Consider the following 13,875-nt stretch of genomic DNA (forward strand, 5'->3'; position numbering starts at 1 on the left):
TATATATATATATATATATATATATATATATATATATATATATATATATATATAAGCATTTGTTCTGCATTAGCGTCGCAATATATAAATCCGTATATATTTATGCCAGTCAATTAGCTGGTCACGTGACCAAGCTGCGTTCCTAAATTCACTGTCAGTACTGAAAATCTATAGTTCATGTAACGTATACTATAGAATTTCAGTACTGGCAGTGAATTTCGGAACGCAGCCCAAGTTGGCGATTCTCTGTACTAAAGGTTCTCTAGTTGCACTGACCCCTGTTGCACTTCGAAAAAGAATAGCGATGCGACGTCATTTCCGCTAAAAAAAGAACGCTTTGTTGTACACTCCATGCACTAGTGCACACTAGTTCAGAAAGTTCTTCGAAAAAGAACAAACCTACTGTATGTAAACTGTGCCGAGTTTCTGGATGTATCTCTAGATGAACCTTATTAATCATGACATAACGACAAGTGTTTAGACAGGACAAGTGGGATTTAAAGTCTAGCTTGAAAAGGTGAATTATGTAACTTTAATTCAATAAAACTTATTAACACGCCACGTTCAGTATATGTAATAATAAATACATATTGATAAATATCTCATAAAACATTTTATTAGTATCTCTTCTATTCGTAAAACTGACAACCATCAAAATTAACCTCTACCGTGAGAAACTTGAAAAAATCTAGGGTTTTGAACATATTTACTGATTTGACATGTTGATATATGATAAGCGCAATTGTCGATAAGCTTTATTGTTTGTATATAATGAAAATAATTGGCTATCTTTAATATATTTGCAATATATAGGATGTAATTAAAAGTAGTTCCATTATTCACTGTTCTCTAGATGGGAGGTCATGAGCATGGTCATAAGCCACCGTATGTGATACCAAATCATGAAATTTACAAGGTGGAAGATGTCCCGCAATTAAAAGCAGTTCAGGAAAAGTTAGCCAAGCGAGGATTAAAGGATCCTTGGTTGAGAAATCATGTGTGGCGTTACCAAACACAATATAATAAACATATACCACGTCCATTAATAATTCTAACTAGAGGCTGGAGAATTGCCATACCAGCGTTTCTAATCACCATAGCTGTGGAGAAATATTTTGGCATCGATTATTCTGGTCATTCTCATCACAAGGATAACCATGGGGATGACCATCACTAATATCCAACTTAGGTATTAACATTGTGCATTAAAAAGCAATAGTATGGGGTAGTTGATAATGTCACTATAAAATGTGATAGCTGCATGAATATATTAAGATACAAAAATTCTCCATTCTTTTGATAAAAGACTCTTGTGTCTGTTTTATATTATTATTTGCTAAAAATCTTGTTTCAGTTTTCTGTATACAAATGTAAAAATATGATTCTAATTAATAATCATAGAATAATCAAAAATTAATTTTAAGCTTTATATAGATTATTACAATAAAATTCTTAGTTGAATGAGGACTAACTTTAAGAATTAACAAGTGCTAATTACATGATATTGGTTTAACTCCTGTCATAAGTCTATGGCCTGTATTAATAGTCGTTGTTTGAAACTCTTTTCAAGTGAGATACTCATTTAAATTTAGAATTAAATGAGTTCTTCAGAATCGCGATTGCAAATATAATGTCATATATATATATGTTTTAACTGAGAAACAGATCTAATTCTAAATTCAGATTTGAATATCTCATGCGAAACAAATTTGAAGTAATAACTATTAATATTAATATGTTATAATATTTATTATAAGTTATATCTATTATAATTTAGTTAGCCATAATTTAGTTATAATTAATTTTACAACCTCTACATTAAAAATCTCTTATCCAATAATGACTTGTTGCAGAGATTTCTCTTAACATTAAATCTGATGATTATCAGAAATAACTGCGATACGAGAACTGTCGTTATACAGGCGAGTACATAAGTGCCGTACAATGCCAGAAAGAACGCGAATACGGTGATCTCAAAGGTCGCTAGTAGCCATTCGTTTCCGTAAAGTATCACTCTGTTGAAGGAATAATTGTTATCTGCAATAAAGTCGCATTTAGAAATGACTATGCACGCGTTAATTTTTATCAATATTGCGCAAATTTTATTACCGATATAGAAGACAGATTTATCTTTGGCATCTTGGAAAAAAACATCGCACAGTTTCTCCAATATATGTTGTTCCTTAATTATATAATCCTCACTTTCTGAGCAATGATCTAGGAATTGTGTCAGAAATATTCTCACTTTCGATCTGATTTCGTTCAATTGTTTCCAGCTTTTAGAAGGTGTTTCACTACTTCTGAATGCTCCTATATTTCCCTAAAATATACATTATGAGATACATATAATAGTCATAATTATAATAACCATAACAATTTTCATAATTATATAAAAGCTATCGTGAAAAGTTAAATCAAACAATAAAAAAGTCAAAATCAATGAGATATTAACGCAGCATTTTCGCAAATATCGAACTCACATTATCCTTCTGCTTCATAAGCTCGTCGTACAAAGATTTGAAAGACTGGGTCAATGATACTATAAAAGTCTGCTCGGTCGTTCCAGGTACCAGGCCTCTATGTGCGCACAAGTTGTCCTCCTCCTTCTTTAAGTCGTTTATTAGCGTAGGAAGATCGGTATCCGCATATCCATGTACAGATCTGTCACGAAAAAACAAAATTAACAGAATTTGTCGCAGTCTCGCGCAATAATGCTGTTGCTTGAATTACCTGCCGTGGATGTAGAAACCATAATAATTGTGCGCCAAAATGAGTACGCTGATATTCGCAACTGAGCACAAGTCTACGAATTTCTGCAATCTGTTCCGGATGTACCGCTCATAAAACATGATGCGGATCAACCATTGTATAAAGTACACAGATATATATACAAACGTACAAATCGCGTATTGCAGCGTAAAATTATTCTTCACTTCAGATTTGTCTGCAACGTTCGCTTCCGGTACCGCCAGCATCCACGACTCCAAGTCGAATATCTATAATGATACGAATATTTATATGATTATTATTTGATTTGCTGTAGATTATAACAGTTTTGTAAATAGAGATATTTTCTCTAGAGTCTCACACCTGCAAAACGCACAGAGTGTAAATCGACTGCAACGCTACGTTTATTCTCCGTTTAGTCTGCAGTTTACACCATTCGTTCGCGACAAAGTAGGTCCTCCAGACGCTGATCGGCAGGTTGTGAGTGTAATTATGCTCTGCTGCCTCCTGCAAAGGCGACCTCGACAGTGAGCAAACGGAAGAGAAGTCCGGCGCGTACTTATCAGTCGCGGAAGACTTTGAGATCCCGCTCGGGCTCGCATTTCCGTCTGTTTTACGCAATCTTTTCTTTCTCTTGGATGCGATGATGTCCGACGATATTCTTGTGGATGCTCCGTCGCTACGTGGAAATCTGTTGGCGTATAATTTTCGCAGGGAGGTATGCGGCGAGTCGTATTTCACTTGATTGTGTATCGTTCTCGGTTGCTCCCAGTCAACGAAGAATATACTTAAATCCCAGTGCTGACAGATGAAGCCTATCATCTCTACAATCTGGATGAAGAAAACCGAATCAATTACGATAACATACTAAAAGTACATGAACAGTTTACATGTCGCAAGAAGGATATGTAAATTTCGTTAAATTATTTGTAGGAAATCATTTAATTATCAAAAATGTCTGTAGATTTTTAATTAATATCCGATATAACCGCATTATTCTGCTTACTTTGAAGCTGAATGCTACACTTATGTATATCTGGATTCTTTTTTCATTGGTATCGCCGGGAAGTAAAATGTACGGTACAGTTTGGCCTTTGTAAAAGACGAACAAATACACGCACGCGCTGATGCACACAAAAGTGATGACATTCCCAACAGCGCCCATTGCGTAGACCAGGAACCACAATAAAACGGTTATACTAAGATTGCCGTTGTGATTGCGCTTGTAATAACTCCCTGCCCTGATCGTGGAAAATATCAGAGCTACCCCCGTCAGCACTCCAATAGTTATCTGAAATTTGACATTTAAAAATGAATTATATCATTGCGTGGGATACATTACTTCGACTTTTTAATAACTGTGATTTTGACCTGCACATTGTAGTCCACGTCACTGTCCTTCAATGTGAATGTAACTTTATATTCTATTACGACATCTGGATTATTGAGAAGATCCTGTTGTGTCAGTTCGTCGTACTGTACGATTAAGAAGGGCGCAAAGATTTTGCCATGTTCTTCTCCGTTCTGAACGTTCACTCTGCAAGAAACGTCTCTTCATCGCTTGTCGATCGTTTGCAAAAATGTTGATGAAGGTTACGAGTGACTTACAAAATAGTTAGAGACTTCATGTATCGAAGGACAGAGAGCTCCGACGCTTTCGCGAATCCAATGTTCATAAACGTGGGTAACGTCTTGAAGCCGCTTACATTGTCGACTAGAAAAAATTTTCGCACTAACTGCTGTTGCAAGATTTCGCCAATATTCTGTGAAGCGTAAAACAATTAGATGAATATTTCTTAAGCTATTTTTTATTGTTGATTAATTTATTATTATTTATCTACAAAATATAGTTTTACTTCTCCCGCAGATTTGACGATCACAGGTAACGAGTGCGTGAAAGACTTATTGCCGTCCTTGAATATTAAATAGGGAGATAATAACTCCACTTGTGCGTTCAATAGTTCGATAGCGGTGGTTTTGCATTTTTTGTTGTAATTCACACCGAACCTCACATTTCTCAAAAGCTGGCAAGGAAGACTGGGCCTGCCGATGGACAAGAATTTGCCGTTCAACGAGAACTTGGCTATTGCGAAGTCGAGGATACTGCTCTAAAAATGCACAATAAATTTGAAACAAATTAATTAAATTATCGCCAAAGATTAAATTATCGGATACACGCATCTCGTTTATCGTACATTATCTCCTCTTCTGAGACTGTATCTCTCAGTTATCTTCGTGTCGTTTAGTATCGACACAGTGTCTTGCTTGCTGTAGAACAACCACACCGGTGCCAAAGGTGTGTGCATAAAAAGCATGCAAGCTATGCCATCCGTGTAGAGAGTCAGGGCGCATATATTCGACAAATGTTCGCACGCCATTCTGTCTTTCCTCTGAAAAGCAATCATCAAGTTCGTAACATCTTCAAGGAAACGTAAGACTAAGGTAGTCTTAGAGTGAATCTCTGTGTGTATGTGTACCTTGCAGAGATGCACTGCTACTTGCAATTCACTTCGCAGGTAATAACTGTCCACGTTCTCGCTTTGAAATTTCATCAGATACGTGCTTCTGACATCAGGCCAGTCAGCAACGTCGTCCTTGCGCAAACAGTAATTCCGTAGTCTTACGTGCGTCGCGCTCGGGCACACGCAATTCGCACGACCGCTATACTCGCGGCCGTCGCACGGCAAGCATTTGGAACAGTCGACGGATGGGTACGTACCTTGGACACATGTTACACAAAGCACTGTGTCCAACAATATGCCGTTCACATTTCTGTCCACTGAAAATGTGTTGAGCAAGTCTTATCTTATATTTTTAATTTATAATTCTTCTTATGCTATTAAATTTTATCTTACACCAATATTTTCTATATTTCTATAAAATTGTGTAAAATAAAAAAAATTACTTTTTGCATTAATCAAGAAACTCTAGTTCTCAATAAACATTAAACTAAAAGCTGGTTAAGAAAAATGATCGAAATTAAATTAATTAATTATCTCAGATAAGTCTTATTTGAATCAAGAAACATTTTAATAATTTAATCACCTCAATTATAAATAAAGACAAACCAAAAATTAATAAAAAAAAAGTATTATTATGCGTAATCTTATCTTATATTATTACTTTATCTTATATTATTACTATACCATAATATTTTTTGTATTTTTGTATAATTATGGGGAATAATCAAGAAAAATTGCTCTGCTTTTTGCATTAATCAGGAAACCTTAATTCCTAACAAATCACATTAGACTAAGAGCTGGTTAAGAAATATTGTCGGAATTACGTCTTATTTGATTCGAAGAACATTTGCATGTCGCATTCGGGCGCAGGATGCATTCCCTTCCATCAGCGGTCGCGATCATGTCGGGGCCGCAAGCGGCACAAAGAGGATTGCCGTTCTCGTAGCCGATCGTCCTGCTGAATATGTTGCACGTGCATTGCAAACCTGCGTGAAGCTCAGATAAGTATATCATGAGAAAATAAAATGTGAAAAACTTACGATTCGTGGCCGGCTCAAGATTCCTGCTGGCGTTACATCGCGAGCACGATAAGGAGAGTGTATCGAAGTACTCGTCATACCTGCAGGAACTCGGTATCCAGTACTCGAGCACGTCATTGTTCACGTTAATCGCGCCCGCGAATGACGGGAGAATAATTGCAATCAGTGTCGCGTAACGATTGCAACTGTCACGGATGCAGTTCATATTTGTTTACACGCCGCCATGGTAATGGTTGCCATGACGACGATGCCGGCAACTTCAGTGTTCAAGTACTGCCAACGCTTGAAACGGATTTGTTTTTTCATCATAATATGTTGGTCACTACAAACAAATACGTCACGTGACAAATACGTAATTCAATTTGAACGAGAGGTCCCGAAGCGGAACAATTGTTGCAAGTACTGGGACCACAATTGTAAGTTTCTTTTATGCTAATTATCTCTGAGCTACCTGTAAACGATTACGCATAAAATAACAGTCAGTCGACTAGAGATATGATCACACAAATATGTTTTACCCAAACTCTTTGATTTCATTATCATGAATAAACTTTCCAAACCATATTTGTGGGTTATTGCAAAAATTCCGTTCTTATAAATTGAAACTGATATAACTGATCGAAGAGATATAAAGTAATACATAGAATGTAATTGCAGACTTAACAATTTTACAAAATTAGTGCAATATGAGATTCTATCAATAAATTCCAAAGTGTTTCAATAAAAAATGAATCAAATAACACTACAATCTACAATAATAATAATAAATCACACTTATGTCAAATTCTATGTTCTTTTCTAATTCATACCTACACAGCAGAGGTGTCTAAAATATATCATAGAGATATCCTAAAGATATATTAAGATATATGATATTTTCAAGATATCCCTATGATGTATTTGGGACATTCCTGCTGTGTGAGTATGTACAATCAAACGAACCAATTAACTGGTATCTGTTTAACGATAAAGCTGGCTGCCCAAAATGAAAAAGGGATCATTAGTTTTCGCGTCTTATGGATCAAGAAAGTGCTTCCGGAGGACATACTACGTGAACGACGTAAACTACATTTACGCGTCAATTTCGTCAGGATCACGTTCACGTATAGTTCCATGGTTCCGTCGGAAGCAGCAGGCGGTAGCTAAGTAAGTAAGCAAGTAAGTAGGGATAGCGCGGCTGCGGAGAGTGGGAAACAATTCGGGCGTCGCGACCGCCGTGGGAGTCGCGCCGCTACTTCCGACGAAACAGCACCCTAAGGGATAACACCTCGTTACTATCGTCTAGGTAAGGGCGCCTTGATATCCGCGCGCGCGTGTCTCTTCCCGTTGGTAAAACTCCCGTTGACGGACAGATCAGGCAGGTGGTTCGATTTGTATTGTTTGTATTGCGCATACACAGGCTTCGCCGTAACGGCGAGTTCGATCGTGATGCAACGCAGCGGGCATATCGTGGTGAGCGAGATTAACGGCGTTCGTCGTATACCAATTACATTCCCGATCGGATTGGCATCGTTAACGGAGTGCTGACAGCCGTCGTCCGTCATAATCGCGATTGCGAAATCATAATTGCACGCTCGGGATCGTTCCACAATTAAAGAGCGCATACCTGATTCTATATACACGCGCTAAGCACAAACGTGCTCTCAACAGTGCGTCCCGAAACTTGTGTAACCGTGCCGATTTTTAATCATCATTTTGCAGGCGATATTAATATTCACGACCCGCTCAAAACGCAGAAACATCTATTCCTCACGATCGCCCGTATGTTTCTCCCAAACGATGTTTATTCTTTCTTACATGATTGGTTACGGTGTGTACTTAATGCGGTAACAATCAATCCGATAAAAATCGCAGATTTCTCAGTACCATAGCGACACAAAATTACCAATTAATTGAATAAATGAGTATCACGTTTAATATCAATCATATCGGCATAATTAATTGCTCGTTAACAGCGTTAAAAAATGATGTAGTTGGCGAAACTGTGGCGCCGATTATGCGCGCAACTGGGATCATTTTGTAATCGATATCGCCGTTTTTAAAGTGCTGTCTACCGGCTAAATTTGTCGAGCTTACGCAACGAGAAAGAGAGAACGAACGAACGAACGAACGCACGTACGCACGCGTTGTGTCCGACCATCTTGAGCGCCGTTTCGATCGAGCGAAAAATTCGCTTTCGCGCGCGTAATCGCTAGAGATTTCGCGGGGAGACGCATAGGAGTTTGCCACGTTTGAATTCTGAATTTCGTTTTTGTCAAAAAGTCGAAAGCATCATGCCAAAACAAATATGGGATACGTGGCACAGGTGTCCCCCGTTAAGGGATTATTTACGCGGTCGTAAAAGCTTCATCGCCGTCGCGCGGCGATGAGCTCTCTTGCGAAAACTGCGCTCGACATTCGATACTCGCAGAGTCCGCACAAATTGACACGAGGACGCGGCGCAATTGCGCGATTTATTTAAGTCCGCCGCTGTCGCGCGTGTATTCGGGGCTATACGTTAAATAATATACACGGGAAAACGACGAGACGAGACGCAAGGAGACGAGATGAAACGAGCCGAGTCGCGCTGAGTCAGAATCTAAAACAGTTGGCATTATATCGCGGCGAGTAACTCATTACCGCATTTGTGTGCGGCCCCGCGTCCGGTCTGTCGCTGATCCGTTTCACTGGTCGTCGACGCTCTTTCTACAGACTGTCGCGCAAAGCACGTCCAAACGGGCCCCGGGATAATTCATTGCTCGTGCGAGTGCCGATTCCACTAAACAGCGCGAGGCTAAGTTTTTCTGAGGATCACCAGTTGACACTTTAAACAGCCTCGTCATTCCGTCAATGCTATTTTCACAGCTTGAACTCAGCTTGAACAGTTGCAAGTTCTTCTTAACCACAGATCTTGTTAATTTTAACAGGATTCTGGTAACTTCAAACAGAATTCTGATTCGTTCATATTTTACCAAAAACTTGGTTAATCCAACCAAATCTTTTTTTCCCAATCTTCTCGGTCGCGTACGGCTGGGGCGCGCTTTTCAGTCAAGCTCCGTGGCGTTTTCAACTCTTGATCTATCGATCATGTATCTTTTTCTCCAGCACGAATTCGTGAAGAGTGAAAAGTTCAATTGAATTCGTCAATAAAAACAATCTCTCTTTATATTAAATATACTACTATAACACTAATGATAATATGACTATCACTTTTTCATTTGAACAACAGAAAATATAATTGGTATTGAACAAATATAAATATAAAAAAAAACTTTTCGTGCTGAAGGAAAAGATATATGATCGATACTTTGATGGCCGTGCATGTCTGCAAATGAAAAAAATCTCGATTACTATTTGACATTCGAGTAGATTTAAAATTGTACATATACTTTATTTTAAATAGCAATTTCAATATTTCGAGCGAGAGAGAATGGTAAATACGTTGACTTGCGCGTCGGCGAGCCGCGATTTTCCTGAATGGAACGCGACTTGGAACGTGCAGACATGACGCTGCGTCGCTCATAGTAAAATGCCTTTGGATGTATGAACGAGCGATTGAGTAATAAGTTGATCTGCTCTAAATTATAGTTACTTTTCAAGCGGACGCGCGCCAGACGCGTACACGCCAATTAAGTCGAGCAAACGATCCTCTTGATCGAAAGAAGCCAACTATAGTTTGTCACCTCTTTGGCATGAACGATTCTCGACGTAAAACCTGCGCTTGTCCTCCACCGGGGAATCACCGCCTCTCTCTCTCTTTCTATCTATCTCTCTCTTTCTCTCTTTCGAGATGTCATATCATCTGTTTATTCCGAGCTTGCGAATTTATTTCCAACGCGTCGGACGGCGCGCCGTAACGCCTATTTCGAACTACCGCTATTATTGGAGTATTTGTGTCGATGATCCGGCCATCTCTCGCCTCGAGAAAGAGCCAATGAAAAACCATATCGTTGTTTGCTTAAAAAATAAAAATAATAAATAAATCGCCGCCGCGTACGAAACGACCAGCTGTCAAAACAGTTCTATCGTCATGTGATGCATTGTCCGTCGCACTTTCTCTCTCTCTCTCTCTCTCTCTCTCTCTCTCTCTCTCCCCCTCTCTTTCTCTCTCGTTGATGCACATCAAGAATTTTTGGCGTAATTCGCCGGAATACGTATTCGAGTTTCTACATGAGGAGAATATTATAGTATCTTTTTTTTTTATAAATTCTTTTCAATTTTACTATATTCTTAGTAGTTCAGAAATAAACTGACAGTAAGGTCTATTTCGCTAGAAACGTAGCAGATTTCGCTAGAAGCATAGTACATGTTTTGAAAGCACATTTCATAATTCCCGAAAAAGTAACACATGTATGAAATGAAAGATTAGAATGAATTACTTATTAGAATATCGATCTATTCCTCAATTACAAAATCCTACAATATTTTCTATGAAATTCTCCGATGTAACCGCCCGAATCTGCCTCTACGAGGCTCGTCGCCGAGTATCAAGTAAAACTTGATTAATCGCCATTAAATTTGCAACTTTGTCTAACGGACTTTTCGCTCACAGAGCAGGAATTTGGCGCTGCCTCATTATGTGTGTACAATGCGGCGCGTTGTTAATTTGTTTGCAAGTGTAACCTGAGGAATTCGCCTTTTAGTAGCCTCGATAATTTAATAGCCGACGAAAATAAATCTGCTGCCGTGTACTGCGCTCATTAGCCTATTTGTGCGATATTTGTCGCCGCACAACCGTGCGGTGCACGGCCCGTGGTCGCGCAGCCTCTCGACTTAAAAATAATTTCGAAACAAAAGACGTAGGCGGGCGAGAGACATTAATCTTGCGATCTGAGACTGAAGACTCGCGAACGCGTCGTGGCGTTATCGAAAGCGACGAGGAGCGACTTGAATCATCGTCCAACCAATGTCGATCTGTATTCGCGAGTACATTGGTGAATTATTCGCGTGATCATCAGTAATCTACTTTCCTGTAGATCTATTCTATGTACGGAAAGAATTTCACAAGACAAATTTCTATAGGATTTTGTAATCGAGAAATAGATCGATATTCTGTAGTAATTCATTATCCTTTCATTTTATATATGCTACTTATATTTTAAAAATTGAAATATGTTATTAAAACATTTGCTATGTTTTTAGCGAAATTTACTATGTTCCTTAGCAAGATAGATTTTACTGTCCACCCTTGGAGTTCAAAAGACATAGTAAAATTGAAAAGAATTTATACGAAAAGAAAAATATTTTATACATATTCTTTTTTCCGTGTTTTAACGACAGTGTTAGTTACAGAATAGGAATAATTCTTGAGCTTTTCTAAAATTCTTCAATCAAATGTCCATCAACGTTTATCATGCGTCTACTTGCCTAGATACAACACAGATACAATTGCTCAGTCTTTGGTGTAAGCACATGAGAGTAATTATTCCATTCTTATCGATTTTCGCCTAATTAAACAGATAGTCGCGTTCCCGCGTTCTGATTCCGGCCAGCGGTCGAGAGTGCGATAATGAATTTGCCACGAGATAGACCGTGTCTACGATCGTTATCACGTACACAGATACAGAGGACGGCCCTGAAGTAAGGGCGAGTGGGCGCTCAGAGATTCACGCCTCGTATTCAGAGAGTCTGTCCCGGGCTTGCGTGTGCCGTGCCAGTTCAGTTCACGGGCACCAAATTAGACGCGGGCTATTTTCGATCAGCGTACAGCCGCTCGCTCCAGTTTGCCGACTACGAACCATCGAGAAAGATAAAGAGAGAGAGAACTTGTCGGACTTTTGTTACACGCGGTATAGCACGTCACGGTCCTCCCGGTAGCTCGCCACGTGGAAGACGAGGATCGAGAAACTCAAGCCACGTGTCTTACGTTGGCAAAATGATTCTCCGCGTTATTCACCGCTGCACGTGGGTGGTGCATAACTGAGGCGTTCGCTCACACATTGGAATTAGAGCTCGTTGTTATGTTAATAACAATGCCGCCGTGATATCCGTATTTGATCGGCGTTAAATGTGCTCGCAGACTGCCAATTATGCGCTCGAGTCAAGATTTATGCAATCAAGTTTGGCAGATGATTAAACAACAGTTGACTGCACTCCTGAAATATTCGATTTTATGAAATACTAAGAAATACTAAGAAATACTAAGAAATATTTTATGACAAGAAAATACTTGATGAGAGATCGTATGATACGTATGAAAGCTCAAAAAGTTACCATAGTTATCTTCGCTACCGATCGTTCTCTAATACGATTCCCTTAATACGTTCTTATCAATTCATTCGATTTGTCTTTGCAGCTCAACAAGAAGGCAGCCTAAGCGAGATGTCCAGACCAATCCTTAGCAGGCCGCGTACGCGCATCTACGGCAGCAATTACGACAAGGGCGAGTCCTATTACAAACCCATGGTCGACCACCTAGATCGGAAGTACAGCGGACGGCCGTTGTTCCCGGAGCCGAGAAATTCACTAGCTGATGAGATCGCGGCCCGCCGTAGCGACATCGGTAACCTGTTCAGTCGTTTTCCAAAGTGGTTTTGACGGAGTGTTGTAAGACTTCTCCCAGACCCTCCTCGAGAGATCGTCGACGAGGCACGCTGAATAGATTCGTTGTGTCAAAAATCAAGTATCTGAGATGAACTCTTATCTCCTAGTTTCCTTCGCCACCTCTCCCCTGCAATCTCGCTCCAACTCCCACGACTCGCATGATCGATCATCGTCCACCTCGCTGCGCGCGCGCGCGATATACCGTCAGATTACGATCTCATCCTGAACTAGAAGATCGCGATCCTCGATTAGTCTCGCGATCGTTAAACCTGTTGAATTTGTAAAGAGTATTGTGGATAAATTAAAACAAAAAGAGAAAAAACAGAAAAAACATTATGAGAGATAAAGAATTGTATAATGAGATTAATTTAATGAGAGATACAGTCTTTTGGATACTTTGTACAGTCCTTTCTCGATACTGTTAAGTTCACAAAGCTGTGCGGTGCTGTGGTGATCAGCGAACGAGGTGCTCGCGTTTCAACAGGCTTATTCGAGCAGATAAAGCTAGGCGTCATCCTTTTCTCCAGTGCCAGAGCCGGTTCTCTGTTTTGCGTGCATCGATTTCCGTTGTCTCGCCTTCTTGTCTGTAGTTAGTCTCTTGATTGTTGTTGATCCCACCCCCTATTCGATGTATCATCTTGCGACTTGTTGAATAAATACTGTTGAATGTTGTTTGGATTTTCTAAGTACTCGTGATGTTACGCGGGAGGTCTTGGTGTAATGATTGACACGTACGCGTGCGCTACAACGATTAGATCGACGATCTGCGGTGATCGAGAAACCGTGGCTGCGAGAACCGTGCCAGCTTCTTCTTCTTCCTCTCGAGGATCGTTTCGTCGGACTTCGACATCGCAAAACTTTATCTCAGCCTCCAGTTGAGCTCCGGGCGTTTGGGGTGCATACAGTCCGCATGCACACTCACGCTCGCGTCTCGCATCAACACAGACCACGGTGGGGCGATTTATGAAAGGTGTTGCGTGTCCTCCTGAGTGATATGTCTGCAATAAAGTTGACAGTGATCGTGCGGTTAGCGGCGAATAAATTTACGCGGCTCTGCGCGCGGCCTTTCGTCGCGCGAGAAACGAGAATCCACGCCGTGCGATAAAAAAAAAAAAAAAAAAAAA

At 39.8% G+C, this 13,875-nt stretch overlaps 4 protein-coding genes across 12 annotated transcripts in view; 2 read left to right on the forward strand and 2 right to left on the reverse strand.

Moving 5' to 3' along the window:
* The first annotated feature begins 349 nt into the window (after positions 1-349).
* LOC116850843 (NADH dehydrogenase [ubiquinone] 1 beta subcomplex subunit 3) lies at positions 350-1,484 on the forward strand. The gene is made up of 2 exons (XM_032829576.1): positions 350-517; positions 854-1,484. Exon 2 carries the CDS (start codon positions 854-856, stop codon positions 1,175-1,177), a length of 324 nt encoding a protein of 107 aa, XP_032685467.1. The 5' UTR covers positions 350-517; the 3' UTR covers positions 1,178-1,484.
* Positions 1,485-1,632: 148 nt separating this feature from the next.
* LOC116850839 (meckelin) lies at positions 1,633-10,316 on the reverse strand. 7 transcript variants are annotated; one of them, XM_032829564.1, is made up of 14 exons: positions 9,801-10,316; positions 9,181-9,533; positions 6,014-6,551; positions 5,205-5,506; positions 4,923-5,117; positions 4,569-4,835; positions 4,336-4,490; positions 4,099-4,264; positions 3,734-4,018; positions 3,091-3,558; positions 2,731-2,996; positions 2,481-2,661; positions 2,110-2,320; positions 1,633-2,037 (listed from the first exon to the last, which is right to left on the reverse strand). In XM_032829564.1, exons 3-14 carry the CDS (start codon positions 6,432-6,434, stop codon positions 1,814-1,816), a joined length of 3,141 nt encoding a protein of 1,046 aa, XP_032685455.1. In that variant the 5' UTR covers positions 6,435-6,551; positions 9,181-9,533; positions 9,801-10,316; the 3' UTR covers positions 1,633-1,813. The 7 variants fall into 7 exon arrangements, with proteins under 7 accessions (XP_032685455.1, XP_032685454.1, XP_032685457.1 ...); XM_032829563.1 differs by having other exon boundaries at positions 9,650-10,316; XM_032829566.1 differs by having other exon boundaries at positions 6,014-6,175; positions 6,230-6,551; positions 9,181-10,316.
* The window catches only part of LOC116850840, a 10,879-nt gene continuing 4,355 nt past the window's right edge, over positions 7,352-13,875 (forward strand). For both annotated transcript variants that reach the window (XM_032829572.1, XM_032829570.1), the window contains exons 1-2: positions 7,352-7,514; positions 12,504-12,710. In XM_032829572.1, the coding sequence (XP_032685463.1) occupies positions 12,530-12,710 (181 nt within the window). In that variant the 5' untranslated portion in view covers positions 7,352-7,514; positions 12,504-12,529. The remainder of the gene's footprint in view (positions 7,515-12,503; positions 12,711-13,875) is intronic.
* Positions 12,751-13,875, reverse strand: part of LOC116850842 (flightin) — a 7,822-nt gene continuing 6,697 nt past the window's right edge. Inside the window, exons 4-5 of one of the 2 annotated variants that reach the window (XR_004379454.1) lie at positions 13,487-13,749; positions 12,751-13,410 (exon numbers count right to left, since the gene is read on the reverse strand). The gene's annotated coding sequence lies outside the window, so the exon portion shown is untranslated. Of the gene's footprint in view, positions 13,750-13,875 lie in introns of both variants that reach the window. The other variant, XR_004379453.1, reaches the window with a different exon arrangement.

The sequence above is a fragment of the Odontomachus brunneus genome, unplaced genomic scaffold (assembly GCF_010583005.1).
Source record: "Odontomachus brunneus isolate Ranch 3 - 2012 unplaced genomic scaffold, Obru_v1 Obru_scaffold_157, whole genome shotgun sequence".
Taxonomy (NCBI): domain Eukaryota; kingdom Metazoa; phylum Arthropoda; class Insecta; order Hymenoptera; family Formicidae; genus Odontomachus; species Odontomachus brunneus.

Bases quoted from the DNA above. Each gene is read 5' to 3' on its own strand.
- LOC116850839 (XM_032829564.1), bottom strand. From the start codon at position 6,434: ATGAACTGCATCCGTGACAGTTGCAATCGTTACGCGACACTGATTGCA. The intron at 5,118-5,204 runs GTACACATACAC...ATTGCTTTTCAG, and splicing joins TAGCAGTGCATCTCTGCAAG to AGGAAAGACAGAATGGCGTG. The intron at 2,321-2,480 runs GTGAGTTCGATA...TGTATATTTTAG, and splicing joins TTATGAAGCAGAAGGATAAT to GGAAATATAGGAGCATTCAG.
- LOC116850843 (XM_032829576.1), top strand. From the start codon at position 854: ATGGGAGGTCATGAGCATGGTCATAAGCCACCGTATGTGATACCAAAT.